The sequence below is a fragment of the Anneissia japonica genome, unplaced genomic scaffold (genome assembly GCF_011630105.1).
Source record: "Anneissia japonica isolate Jap-2015-1 unplaced genomic scaffold, ASM1163010v1 scaffold1128_len1000024_cov185, whole genome shotgun sequence".
NCBI lineage: Eukaryota > Metazoa > Echinodermata > Crinoidea > Comatulida > Comatulidae > Anneissia > Anneissia japonica.
In genome coordinates this window covers 445,964-461,047 of record NW_022705247.1, presented here as the reverse complement: position 1 = coordinate 461,047, position 15,084 = coordinate 445,964, and the positions used below count along the sequence as shown (strand labels likewise).

Here is a 15,084-nt window from a genome sequence, read left to right as displayed (position 1 = left end):
AACTTCAAACTTTCAATGGAATAGTGTCTGTCTCTTATACACATCTAGATGTGTATGTCAGACAACCTTTTACATTTACTGTTTGCGTTAAGGTGTTTAAGTACGTGTGAATTTTTATCCTTTCCAAGATGTTCACCAATCCTCGTAATTAATCTACGGCCTGTATAGCCTATATAACTGGAACTACATCCAGCACATTTAAATTTATATACTACTGAGGATCGGGATTCATTGGGGATAGTATCTTTAGTACTAAAGAACTGACTGATTTTAGTGGTACTAAATATCACATGTACTTTACAATCAATACAGTATTTTTTGACAAGATCCATGATTCTGCATTTCATGTTGTCAGAAAATATGCCAATATATGGAAGTTTAACAAAAAGTGTTTTGACATTGTCATCATTGACAGTTTTCTTTGTAATATCAGAGATTGTGTTATCTAAATAGTTTTTAATAGACTTGTCAACAATGTGATAATAATTAATAGTTTCGGTCATATCCGCAATTACTAATTGTGCCACTCTCTAATAAATAAAAATGGAATAATGGTCGTTTTTATTGAATTTCCTCCACTCTATTCATGCTGTCCTAACAATTGAATGTTAACATACGCGATGAAACCCAATATAGGCGTTTTACAAACATAGCTAAATCTACTTTTCTAATGAGTTAACAAAGACCTAGAAATATCGGTCGGGAATCATGCCTCAAGTTTTGTACTACATAAATTATATGATATCAATAATTTGAAAAAGAGGGGACCCAGAGGGAGGGATCTTCACAGGCGGAGTCATATAGGCCTACCATAGGCCTATTATATTTATTAATGTGTATGTTCTACAGTCGATATCAGAGACATATTATGCCGTTATGTTTCAACAAAGCTCTTTTTGGTATGGTGCTAGATCGAGGACCTTATGGGAAGGGATTCCATCGGGGCCCCAGGGGGCGGGGACCTGCGGACCGCCGCACGAGAGCGCATAGGCGTCACGCCACTGCGTACAGCACTGTTTTCATAATAAATTTCGATAACCGTTGTACCCTTACAATCGATGGAGTGGTGACTGAGATTGTTACTAAATGTACAAAAAATTGTGTTTTTTATCGGTTTGGCCTGGAAATAAGTCTATGTACCGCACTTGGAACAGAGCACAAGTGACTCACAGACAAAATTCATGACAGCCATTCGTAGTTGTTTCCACTCGCATTCCATCACAAGTGTCAGTGACCAACACAAGAAAATTCTTGCACACTAATAAGCTTTAAACTGATGGGTCATAAATTACTGAAAACGACTTACTAATTGCTAAAGTTACGAGTATAATATATCGTCTTCTCTATACTGAAGTATATAATATTGGCACATTCTTATGCTAATTACTCAGTTTAACTTTTAGCGGCAATACATTGGTGTTGGGATGACAAACCTTATATAATGAAGAAATGCATAATTTTACATCTAAATGTTTCAGTGAACAGGGGTTCTTCCCTGCCTTTGTCCTGGACCTCTGCCTCTCATAGGTAACCTCCTTATGAAACCCTGGTTACAGCCTGCTGTCCCCTGGGCCAGCATGTAGTGTTTTTTTTTTAAATTATTTTCCTTAAGGTCTTTCCTTGTGGTGTCAACTAACAGGGACCAATGTAGCAATATCGGATGGGGGACTTGCTTTCTAAACCCTGTCTCTTATACACATCTAGATGTGTATAAGAGAATTTTATTGTATTTTATGAAGATTACTGTTAAGTGGTGCAAGTCTATTCTAGTAGGCTACAACTGACAACTAAAAATGAATCCCATGGAATTAGCCTTATTCGACTAACTGCTCAGATTTGAATTTCAAATCCCCCAGAATCCGGGCCAATTTGTTCCATATCGATACGATGCGAACGTGTTATTGTGCCTGCTCGAGTCATGTGGGTATGTCACCGGCTATTACCATGGGTAGCACACAAGCCGAGATTTACTGGTATATTCTTAGTAGGCCTATTATATCCTTACTATCAATACCTTCGACGATATATTATTAGATTGAAACCTTATTTTATTGATATGCACATAACATAATATATGCTTTACTTTAATAACAAACAATATTTTAGTTAAACGCATAAGACGACGTAACTTACCTTTCTGCGAAAAACAACAATGTTTTGAGGTGGCGAATTATAATACACGATACAAATTATAGCCGTTGGTGGTTGGTCAGAATGACGAAGGTGTTATGCATGGCTATCGTCAAAACACAAAGGTAATTCAAGTGCAATTCAAGTGCGAAGTGCATTGGCATAATTAATAATATACATTTCCTATGCATATTTGCATCGCCTGTTTGTGAACACCGTTGGTTGAACAATGATGTTGTAACTCTGATTTGATGTTCGAGCCTACTGTGTGCGCTATTACGCGGCGAATGTTTTTTTTAAATTTTTTTATCTGTTTTATGAATGTTAGGAAGACGCACTTCTCTCGTATTAACGCTCCTCTTCTGTATGTTACTTTTCTGGTAAACAGCCTCTCAGAACCATTCTAATAAAAATGAGATGAACTGTTGAATTAGGCCCCTTAATAATCTAGGAAAATTATGTACAGAAGCGGATCAATTCATTGGGGGAAGGGGTAGAAGCCTTACCTGTACCAGCAGGGCTCTACGAACCATCTGTGATACAGGGGCCTTATTAAAACAATCTTTTTTCTTAAAAATTGACCAATTTTACGCAAAAATATGAACAATGTGGACCCATTTTCTTAAAATTTTACCCATTTTAGGCTAAATATGAGAAATATGGACCCATTTTTCAAAAAATGTACTCATTTATGCATAAAACTGCATAGCTTGGACGCATTTTTGAAAATGTGGAGCCATTCTTTGTGGACCCATTAGAAAAATTGTGTGGGACGGGACTGTCCCAATAATCATTGTACACGATAGTGTTGCTGCGCGTTGACGACTGTCGGGCGTTGACGCAAGTTGACGCGAATTACCATAAGTTGACGTACAATAACGCGATGTCACATTCAGAAAAATTTTCCCATGCAAAGCGTGGCGGCGTATGTAGTAGCGAGCGAGTCAAGTCTCGCTGCGGTCCGCCCCACACAGGCCTGCAGGGCAGCAGAACATTTTTGCTCGCCGCTCACGCTCGTCGCAGCGGGCTATCGAAATGGGTAAGTATGACTCGAAATCCAATCAAATAGCTATGCCACATTTTATGTTTATATATCAGCTAAAATAAGGATCAAGTGTAATTTGTAGGTGTTTTTGTTATTGATTGATGGTAAGCAAGGAAATTGAAGACTCGGGAACACTATTTTTGTTAGTTTAGGCCTAGGCCTAGGCCTAGCATACGCTGGCTGGGGTGACAGACGATCGGGCCCATTTCCGAGATTATCGGGCCCATTTTCAGGACGATCAGGCCCACTTTCAAAAGAGTTCGAGTCAACTCGGCCCCAAGTTAACTCGGCCCCATTTAACTCGGCCCCAAGTCAACTTGGCCCCAAGACCAAGTCAACTCGGCTCCAAGTCAACTCGGCCCCATGTCAACTCAGCCCCAAGTCAACTCGGCCCCAAGGTGTTTGTTGTTTAAAAATATAATAGGGAGCATTTAATTACCTACACAATTTTTTTATTTATTTAATTACCAAATCAACAGCAGACACAAATCCGCCACATACAGAATGGTACACAAGACAGGATACAGAAAACACTTAACTAATCACATCCAAGACAGTACGACGAAAAGTAGGCAAGTCAAAATTAAAAATATCAATATTGGGATAGGCCTGAACTAAATTATTATAAGATATACTTAATCTACTAATAAACCCTTTTTTTAAAAACATTAATTCTACTAAAAGGAAAATTAAAAATATTGTTATTTCTTAAATTACGAACAGGAACACGGTGGCCAAAACAAGAAACTAAATTACAATCACAAATGGAATGCATACATTTAAATAGAAAAATAAGATCTTTAAGATATCTGCGGGACAGAGGTGAAAGTAGAGAAAGGTGATAATCGTTATTGCAAGTATTTTTAATGTCATTGTTTAAATTATTCTCAATGGTCTGGTTGTGGCTGATGTAGCGCAAAAACCTGGAATGAAGCCGCTCAATGCGCGAGACCTGAGTTTTTGAGAATGAATTAAAAATAATAGAACAGAAATCTAAATTAGGTTGAATAAGTGTGAGGTAGAGATGAATCTTAGAATGGGTATCCAGGTATTTACAATTGCGCCACATCAGCCCAAGCAGCCTATTGCACTTCTTAAGAAGACTTTCAACGTGAAAAGAAAATGTGAGAGAACGATCTAAAATAATACCGAGATCACGATGATGCTGCACCTTATTAATTGGATTGTCATCAACTAAATAAATATAATTAATTTTGTTTTTATTTAAAGTGATGGTCATGGTATTGCACTTCTTAAGGTTCAACACGATACCCCATAAGTGCGACCAAGAACACAGTTTGTCTAGGTCTCCTTGAAGCTTGTCAGCGTCATCTAATTTTTCCACTTTTTGGAAAATGTTTAAGTCATCTGCAAACATAAGACATTTTGAGTTTTTAAATATAAAGGGAATATCATTCACATACAGGTTAAAAAGAAGAGGCCCTAAAATGGAGCATTGAGGGACACCGGAGTTGACCGGAAGCCACCCCGATGTCTCGCCTTCAATAACAACTAATTTCAAGCTAATTTTGTGTTTAACCATTTTAACATAGCTGTAGCTAGTGTAAAACGCTTTAGAAAAAGCAAATTGCGTTTACATGAAATATTAATTACCCATTTATCAATATTCAAAATATTTAGAACGACGTCATAATTTAATTTACACATCTTTAGTATATATATGCTTGAACAACGTTTGAAAAAAATTCCAGGACGACAGTGGCCAAAGCATTTCCATTTACATCTTTTTTAAGTGGCAGTCTTAAATATGTACAAAACGTCCAAAATAAATGAAAAAAAAAAAAACAAATAGTGAAATAATCAATATAGACAAAGCATTGTTTGAAGCTGTGCATGGCGAAGTAATAGCATATATGTTGAAGCTTGCGGTACACCACGTAGGAGTTCTGAAAATAACTGTTTCGATTGAGATGATTCAATCATGGACCTATTAATAGGGCCATGATTCAATCGTCTTCAGGAGAATAATATCAATCGAAACGTCGAGACTTTCTCAACTACATCAGTTCTTTTCAGAACTACCTACGTGGTGTACCACAAGCTTAAAGATATATGCAATATAGACAAATTATAAAATCAATTATATGCCTCTCCTTTTCACAGATTCATATACTCACATGCTTTTACGACTGTTACGTCACATGTGAATGCGTACCCACAATTCTACCCTTGTCACTGATTGGTAACACCCATGCGACATAGGCCTAGGTACTTGATAATTTACAGAAAGTGAGTAAACAACATGCATTAGCGCAGAAGTAAACTGACAACCAATCGTGTCGTTGATCGCCTTTCAAAAGTAGACGTACGCTGATGGAACCAGTGTGTCCCCCGGGGTAATCTCACTGTTCACATTTATAAAAAAAAGTACTGTATTTAAATTGCTTTTAAGATAAGAGGAAATTTCAATCGCGAATTATATCTGTTAAATTTGTAAATTCAGAATAGGCCTACCTTTTTTAAATTTGTAAAGTCAGAATACCTTTACATTTGTATTTATTAGCTGTATTTTTTGCGAGACTCACGAAATTAAGGTTACTTAGTTCTGTATAGTAATATTGAGATGTGATACTTAACTTAAAAAAAAAAGAAAAAAAAAATACTGTAGGCCTACATACACTGTTGTATTGTACCATGGCCAACCAAAGATCTTAAAAACTATTATTAGTTGAGGGCGTTCTTTAACGTTGATCTGCTGGAGAGAAGCAGGAGGACTTTGTTATTGTTTTGGTAGTAGGCCAAGCCGAAGTTGATAATAATATAATAAATCTTACAACGTTTCAAGTACTTCGTAGACTAAATCAGAACCTTAGCTAGGTAGGTACATTAGAGAAACCAGGCCTAGGCCCTAGGCCTAGTAGAAAGGGCCCGGTAGCTAGACTAATACTATATTACTAGGCTAGGCCTAGTAGCAGCAAGGCCTTGGTGGCAACCCCGGCCCTTCGGTTCGCTATTATCTACGGTAGGCCCTAGAGCCTAGGAGGTAGGCTTGCTCAGAGCTGGCTATAAGTAAGAAGTCTTAACGCTGTAAGTGATTTCAGTAACTGGTTGGGATGGCAAATCAATGTTTTTAGTCAGGCTACAACAACAACAGATTAGTTGCAGCTTACTACTACACTGGTTTTGAGGGAATAATTAATGGCCTTGCTATTATTATTAGTATAAAATACTAATTCGTGTTTTTATTATTAACAATTACTACAAGTTTTTTTTGCACTCTTTACTTGTCACTCTATAATAGGCCTACTTTACTATAACCTCCTGATTATAATATACAGTTATTACTAATACTAACTTAATTATGGTTTATTTTACATAAATAATATTATTGTAATATTTTTGTTTTTATTGTTATCATTATTATTACCATATTATTATTATTATTACTAGAATTGTTGTAATTACTGTATATATTAATATTATATTTATTTTTTATAGGAATTTACCAGGAATGATCTGTTCCTTTGTACACTCTTAAACGTGAGAGAAACTAATAATAATATCATGAACATAATTTCTAGTTATTATTATTATTTTGCCATATTATTTTATTATTTATTGTCTATATTATTTTTATCGCTTTAAAAAAAATTAATTTCATAAGTTATATAATGGTGAAAATGTTCAATATTCTGTGGCAATTTTTATTATAAATGATTAAAAAATTGTAGGGAAAATGATTTATGTTTATCAGTGGCAATTATTCTTGTGCTATATTTTTATATTATTTTGCATGCATTATTATTATATTATTTTTATTATTAAAAATTATAATGGTGAAAATGTTTAAAAAAAAAATTATTAAATCAAGTGTGCAAGTAACAAGTGAAAAGTCATAAATAACTATATGGACGATGTTTCCCTTCCTGCCGTCAGGTAGGGCAAACATCGTTAGTATTATGGTATTTGAATTAATTTGTTAACATAGAATTTTATAGGCCTATCTGAATTTGTAAAATACTATGCAATAAAGTTACAGTTTAACTACCGAACGTTTTACATATTTGTGTTTGCGGCTAGATTTCAGACATTATTATCCTAATCCAATCGCGAATATTGAAATCCGGATCCATGCCTATATGAAATTTTACATTAAAAAAATAGTAAATATTTCTGAGCAACTTCTAGTACATGTAATTGGCCTAGGAAGGGAGTGAATTTTTCCGGCTTATTATATAGAAAGAAGCCCGAAACAGCCATTAACATGTGTGTATTTATAAATAATATTGAAACTAAACTTTATTATCCATATTTGTGTATTTTATAATCGGAATCGGATTATGTATCAAAATGGAAATAAACAACAAAATACAAACCTTGTGTCACATTGTTCACCTCACCTCATGAATCAATTTCAATCATTGTCATATTGAAGAAAAAGGATGCAAAAAGGCAATATTTACAATTAATTTTTTAATAAAGTATTTTATTCCATAACCTGTTTAAAATTAATAACTTGTGGGATCCCACAAACGGCACGGTAACTATGATTTGTGGCCGAGTAGACATGTGGCCGAGTTGACCGTGTTCGTGTTTACTGTGGCCGAGTTGACTTGTGGCCGAGTTGACCTGTGGCCGAGCTGACCTGTGGCCGGGTTGACTTGTGGCCGAGTTGACTGTGGCTGAGTTGACCTGCTTCCCTCTACTATACTTACTGCTCTGGGCATGGGTTGACTGTTCATGGTGGTTTAAGAGATGGCTCATTTCAAATTCTGCAAGGGTACATCAGTTATTGGTGCACTTCAAGTGTGTACTTAAAACATTTGTCCAATATGTATCAAAGTTATGTTTGTATAAATTGTTATTGCATGCATTATCTACAGGTCAATGACAAGATGAATTTCATGGAGGCATACCCTGACCGCTGTTCAACTGTAGGGTCTGCAGCCAAAGCTGGTGACGTGGAGTTGCTAAGGAACCTCATAGCCCAGGGTTGCTGTATTAGTATACCTGATAATCGAGGCTGGTTTCCTCTGCATGAAGCTGCAGCCGCTGGCAATACAGACTGCATTCAGATACTTCTGAATCATGAAGAAACAGGTGAGAATCTGCACATATCAGATTGCTGTGCAGCTTTCTATTGACTCTATTACATTGAGAGATCTCCTATGTGTTTAACGGTTCAAATTGTTTGAACATCCTTGAGTTGGGGTATGCGGGTCATTAGGACCTTAGTGGAGTAACCTCCATACCCCAGTAATGTATAGTTAGTTAGGGTGGGGTATGCAGGTCATGAGGACCTTAGTGGAGTAACATCCATACCCTGGTAATGGATAGTTAGGGTGGGGTATGCGGGTCATTAGGACCTTAGTGGAGTAACATCCATACCCTGGTAATGGATAGTTAGGGTGGGGTATGCGGGTCATTAGGACCTTAGTGGAGTAATGTCCATACCCTGGTAATGTATAGTTAGTTAGGGTGGGGAATGCGGGTCATTAGGACCTTAGTGGAGTAACGTCCATACCCCGGTAATGTATAGTTCGGTTAGGGTGGGATATGCGGGTCATTAGGACCTTAGTGCAGTAGCGTCCCTACCCCGGAAATGCACAGTTCGGTTAAGGTGTGGTATGCGGATTATTTGGACCTAGGGAAGTGATGTCCCTACCCCTGAATGCATAGTTTTTGTTACTGATATTTATTTTTGTCATTTATTATTGTATTGCTTGCTATGGATATGTGTTTCCAAACTAAAAGTTTAATTGAATTGACATTAATTTTCTATTGTAATTCTTCTTCTTTTGGCCTTTTCGACTTAGTCAAGCCATTAGCCTTGGCACCACTCTTCCTTTTCAGCCTCTGCAATCTTTATTGCTCAAAGTATCCATTAATCCATTATTGATTTATAATTGAGAATTATTGTTACCTCTTTCAGAAGTTGACTGGCAGACATTTGAAGGGGAGACAGCTTTGTACCTCGCAGCAAGTGGAGGGCATGCAGAGGCTGTAGAAGAGTTGCTGAAGGCTTGTGCCACAATAGACCTTGCTAACAATGAAAGTGGTACTCCACTATTTCAAGGTCAGTTCACCATAGTTATTTTACTGTCTCAACTGTACATAAATTATTGTTTTAATTTTTGGTTTAGTTCCTACAATATTAATAATAAAGTCTTGTTTAAACTACAAGTAGGAAAGGACCTAGTAATAATAATAATAACCATATTGCCTGTCTTTTACAACAGAAGGACAATTGAGTAGTGCAACAAACAATATGAAATATAAACCTTTTAGCATTGATACTGTGTGTAAATATGCATATAATGGTGGAAAAACAAATGTAAATACATAAAAAGTAGTTAAAATTTAAAGTAAACGAGAAATTGTATTAGAATTAAATACAAAAATATTTGTTGATTTAGTTTTTTTTAAATCTCGAACGTGTAAGTAACAATGTAATTGTTGTCTTGTAGCATCTAATCACAATCATGAAGCATGTGTTAAGTTACTCCTGGAATACAAAGCGAATGTCAACTGTGTCTATTTCAATGGCTGGACTCCACTGCACACCGCTGCATACGGTGGACATATTGGTATATTGAAGAGACTTTTGAAAGCTGGAGGCAAAGTAACCACCGTAGATGATTACAACATTACACCTACCTTTGTAGCTGCTCAGTATGGACATGCAGATTGTCTAAAGATATTACTTGATTCTGGTAAGGGGCACATGTAGCTATGTGTAAGGAATTGTGGGTAAACAGATATCTTTTCAGCAGCTTTTCATTTAAAACGTCTTCTGAAAAGCCTGGGAGATTCTATTTTTTAAGTTTTATTATGATGCTTAGGTGAAACTTTTATATACCTTGTTTCATCAACTTATTTTTTAACAATAGTAAGAGAAAGGTGGAAAAATTTTTTTTTTCTTTTTTAGCAAATAGGTTTGCCAAAAACATCCATATGGAGAAGAATATAAAAATAAAATTATATTGTTCAAACAATGTAGTAATGGGATGGTTAAATATCTTACTTTTTGAGATTATTGCGGCGGTGGGTGTAATAAAAATAAAGGGAAAAAAAAATTCACATGGTTCCCAACTACCATGCCCCTACATACTGATTGGATTTTCTAATTGGTTCAGTAGGCCTTCCAATCCAAAAATTTGGATTACCCTTTAGGGTCGTGGTAATGATGAGAGCAAATTTCAGGCATTTGCAGGTGTTCAAACTTTGATTATTAATCTGGTAATATATTATACATATTGTTGTAGGACTTCCTGTTGTTTGGTCAAAATTTAAATATAATAATTATAAAATATACTGAGATAAATGTGCATCAAAAATTTGATCCTATTTGAGTGCTCTGTTTTCAGAGTAGTTGTTTATGGATAAAAGTATAGATTTACCTGCCAAGCTATTGTTTGGTAATCAACTTTTTTCAGTGGACAAGTGTAAAATGTTTTTTTGTTGTTGTGTAGGTGGAGATGCTAACACTCAAGCTGAAGATGGCGCTACAGCTTTGTATATTGCAGCTCAGGAAGGCTACTCAGACTGCATCAGATACTTACTAGATGCAGGTGCGGACCCAAACCTCTTAACTATAGACGGCTGCAAACCAATCCATGTTGCTGCTGAAAAGAATCAACTTGTGTAAGAATTCTGATATGAATTGATTTATATTTTATTTGACACAGTAAAAAATTGTGTTTGAATTTGATATGCACAAGTGATACAATTGTTTTGATTTTACAAAACTGAAACAATGTTTCCCATGAATAAATGGAAAATGATTACTGTGCAATATTGAAACAGTACAATAAGAATTACTTTTTCTGAGGTGAAATTGTCTTTATATTTGTGCAAAGACAAGCCAAAGCGGTCACTCGTCGCAAAAATTGATTTTCATTTATTAATACAGGGTTGAACCAAGACAATTCAACTGAAGGATGCACATCTTGGGACATCAAAGGTTGTAACTCTGGCATCGACATTCTAGGCACTGCGCGTCCCTACACGCTGAACGTAGCAAAACCATAGCAACCACATCATTTAACCGCCAGCGTGTGACGAATTACCCACACGCGTGTTAGTTGCCATGATAATCGCGCGTCGTGCCGTGACTACAAAGGCTTAATGATATTTTGCACTAACATTAGACTGAAATCATATTCTTCATTTCAACATTAGTTTTACCAATGTTGTAGTGTATTGTCGTTCATAAGACTCACTTCGCAGAAAAAATTAATAAATCTACTAAAATATTCGTTTTGTGCACCTTAGACCAACATTGTCAAAATAACAGTTTATAATGTTACATATGAACATGAAATTTTATAAAATTCATAAATTTTCAATTGCTATAACTTTTCATTTTCTTGGTCAGTTTTCACAAATCAAATTGCAGTTTATAGTAAGCATTTAACAAGCTTGCGGTCAAAAGAAATCAGATGTAACAGACATTGCGAAGTACCCAAAATTAATAAGATAGTAACTAACACCATAAAACGTATGGCACGCATAGACTAATATTTGAAGGCTGCACTCACAACTAGTATCGGATTGTCGATGCCACAGTAAAGATCAAAGGACTGTACGCACACGCTTTGTTCGAGAGTGGAGATATGCGTCCTTTTGTTGGATTACCTTGGTTGGACAGTAAAATGAGAGGTATAAAATTGTAAAAGAATGATTAAAATCCTACATTTCATTAGAGGGTTTAGACATACAGCTGTTTAAAGAACAATATTTGAGAAATCAGCCATCAAAGTTTATGATTTTAATCGTTAAAAATTGTTGTTTTAACATTGAAAATGAGGAAAATAACAGTATAGAATGATATAGAGATATATAAAGGTTAGTTGAGTGCAATGAAATAGATTTCAAAAATGTTGACATTCCATCATGTTTTGGCCATTATCTCTGAAACAGGATTTGCAAAGAGTGACTGGTTTGGCTTGTCTTTGCCACATTTTTGTTTTGTTAAGAAAGAGATAACATGATCTATCCAGCAAAGCTAATGATTTTAAATCTTTGATGCATTGTAAACAAGAAGGAAGTCTAAGGTGTGGGAAGAGTCTATTTATGAAGTAAAGGGAGTGGAGAGCTTGTATTTTGTGGTCGTTAGTGCTCTGAAGCAAATCTTTTTATAAGGTGTGGGGAGTGTAGAACTCATCGTTGCCTCAATCATTTATCCATGTTTTATTAGTACGTATGTAGGGTTGGGTTAGACAGCACAGCATTTGGTATCATTAATGCTTTGTAACCAAGAAAATTATATGCCAATTATATACTAATTACTTGCCAGGGTCGGATCCAGAGATGTCCAAAAGGGGGGGCCAAAAGTGGGGCCGATTGAGATAACACTATTCTATGGGGTCCGGGGGCATGCGCTGTGAAATTCTTGTGTTCTAGACGCCCAAAAATAATGTCTGAGGCGTTTTGGGAGATCAATCTTTTCTTTTTCTTTCTTGATTTGAGTTTATTTAGCCATCAGAGTAAAATACAACAACAAGAAAGACAAGACAAGGTAAAACAATACAATTGAATACTCTGAAAGCAAGGAATAGCCCAAAAAGGTTTCAAAGAAACATATTTCCATTGGGATCCTGCGAACGAAACATTCAGTTGCCAAAAAGGAAGAACAGGAAAGGGATCAACACAAAGCTAAAAAGAAAAGGGATAATTTACAATTTTAAAAGTTAAGACAATATAAAAAGATCAACAATTTAAAAAAGAAAAATACCAATAAGACCGATTAAAACTCGTTGAAAAAAAGACTTACTGAACTACTATACATTCCAGAGGTGTTCTTTATATTTATTAATGGGGCAGCTGACTTTCAATGAGTTATAGTAAAATTTTGCTTAAGCATGCCCCTGACCAAAATTTTTGTTGTACTGTACCATTTGTAAATGTGTATTGGTCGAATAAATAAATAAATAAATAAACTTATGGAGCTTATCAATCGAAATGTTGTAGTTCAAATTATTTATATTAATGTATTTGTATTACAGATCACTTGAGCTGCTGTTAACAGTGAGTCAATTGGACTATGTAAAGGGTGCAAGCAGTTGGTCTCCTCTGCACTGTACAACTGTTAATGGCAACATCAAGGCTGCTAAGCTTATCTTAGATCATGGCTGTAATGTGAACACAGGGTTTACAAATTCCATCAACCGGCCCACACTACCTCAAGACTTATCACCATTGTTTCATTCATTTACTCTCGGAGCAACAAAACTTTTTGACTTTCTGCTTTCTAGAGGAGCACGTCTTCAATGTGAAGGGGAAGCTGTTGGTGGATGTTATATGTACCACCTATTTGTTTCTGGACTAAAGGACAGCGCAAGTGCAATGAAAAAGTTATTGAACAGTGGGTTACGTATTGAATGTCCATGCGTTTCTCCATATTATTTCCACCACAATGTTTGTAAGGACAGCCAGTTACTATTGTACAAGTACCTTCTGGATTGTGGGTTAAAACCGAGGTTAAGCTGTTGTGAATTATGCCTTTGTTCTCAGGGTCCATTACACAGGCCATTTCTACAGGCAAGTCTTAGCCTAGCTGTTTTCTATGTCCGAACCTGTGTGGCGAATTTATGCCCTGGCTCTGTAGCAGTACTCAGAGACTCTGTCTGTTGGCCACAGCTCAGCAAAGTTATAGGTAAATATGATTTATTTGATTAAATGTCATGGTGCCATCATGTCTAGGAGGGGGAAAATTGTGAGAGTATGGTGATAAAAATGAAGATGATGATGATGGTTGGTAGTCATGATGATAGTGATATAGTTGCCAATTTATACAGATTGACTGCGAGACTCACGGATAATTTATTATTACAATTGAACAAAAACTCACGGATTTCAAGGCTACTCTAGATCAAGATTTTTACACTAATAAATAAATAAATGAAATAATAAATAATGATTTGCAAATGGCATATACAGTAATATGAAATAAACTAGAAATTGCAAATTACAAGTGAAGTACAACTGCATATAAATGTTCTTTGAACAAAAATTATTTATGCAAGTCAAGTGAAAATAATGAATAATAAAAATATAACAAATAATATTATGAGACACGACCCATCGTCTATATTAGAACACTGACGAGCTGACGTAAAAGCAGTAAAAACGAGCGTTGGTACCGTGTATGCTAGTCTACAACAAGCGTCGCCTAAATGTAATAATTAGCACACTGAAATAGGCTAGTAAATAAGTTTAACTGGGTTCGTAAATAATATTGGCCTCAAAATATTGTGGCTGAGACAGGGGCCGATTAAACGTAGAAATAGGAAACCTAGATATATAGTAAAAACGCTGAATAGTAATACTCGAGCATCGCCACATGCGGACGTTGGTACGTGTAGGTTAGTCTACAAACGTCGCCTAAAGTAATTGATTTTACCCGGCAGAACGAAAGAAGGAAACTCCGCTTTTCAGTCGTCTTAGGCCCTTGTTTTTTGACAATGACCTTTCAGAGGTCAAATTGCTGTCAAGTAAATGAATTGGCTGCTTCGCAGCAATAAATCATTTGCCATTCATCTGTAGCGTTAAGTGTAGCCAGGGTGTAGCAAAGAGTATGTACTGTACTTTGGTCAAATTTAAATGAGTACTATAACTTTACCGGGGGTACACATCTAGATGTGTATAAGAGACAGACTCTAGATCAAGATTTTTACACTAATAAATAAATAAATGAAATAATAAATAATGATTTGCAAATGGCATATACAGTAATATGAAATAAACTAGAAATTGCAAATTACAAGTGAAGTACAACTGCATATAAATGTTCTTTGAACAAAAATTATTTATGCAAGTCAAGTGAAAATAATGAATAATAAAAATATAACAAATAATATTATGAGACACGACCCATCGTCTATATTAGAACACTGACGAGCTGACGTAAAAGCAGTAAAAACGAGCGTTGGTACCGTGTATGCCAG

At 35.7% G+C, this 15,084-nt stretch overlaps 1 protein-coding gene across 1 annotated transcript; it reads left to right on the top strand.

Annotated features, from left to right (window-relative positions):
• Positions 1-5,862: 5,862 nt before the first annotated feature.
• LOC117105467 (ankyrin repeat and SOCS box protein 3-like) lies at positions 5,863-13,793 on the top strand (the record flags this gene model as incomplete). Its single annotated transcript, XM_033246619.1, is given in 6 exon segments — positions 5,863-6,013; positions 8,020-8,236; positions 9,069-9,212; positions 9,604-9,849; positions 10,609-10,780; positions 13,144-13,793. Coding segments are annotated over 5 exon segments (1,417 nt in total), but the record flags the coding sequence as incomplete, so codon positions are not given.
• Positions 13,794-15,084: the final 1,291 nt, after the last annotated feature.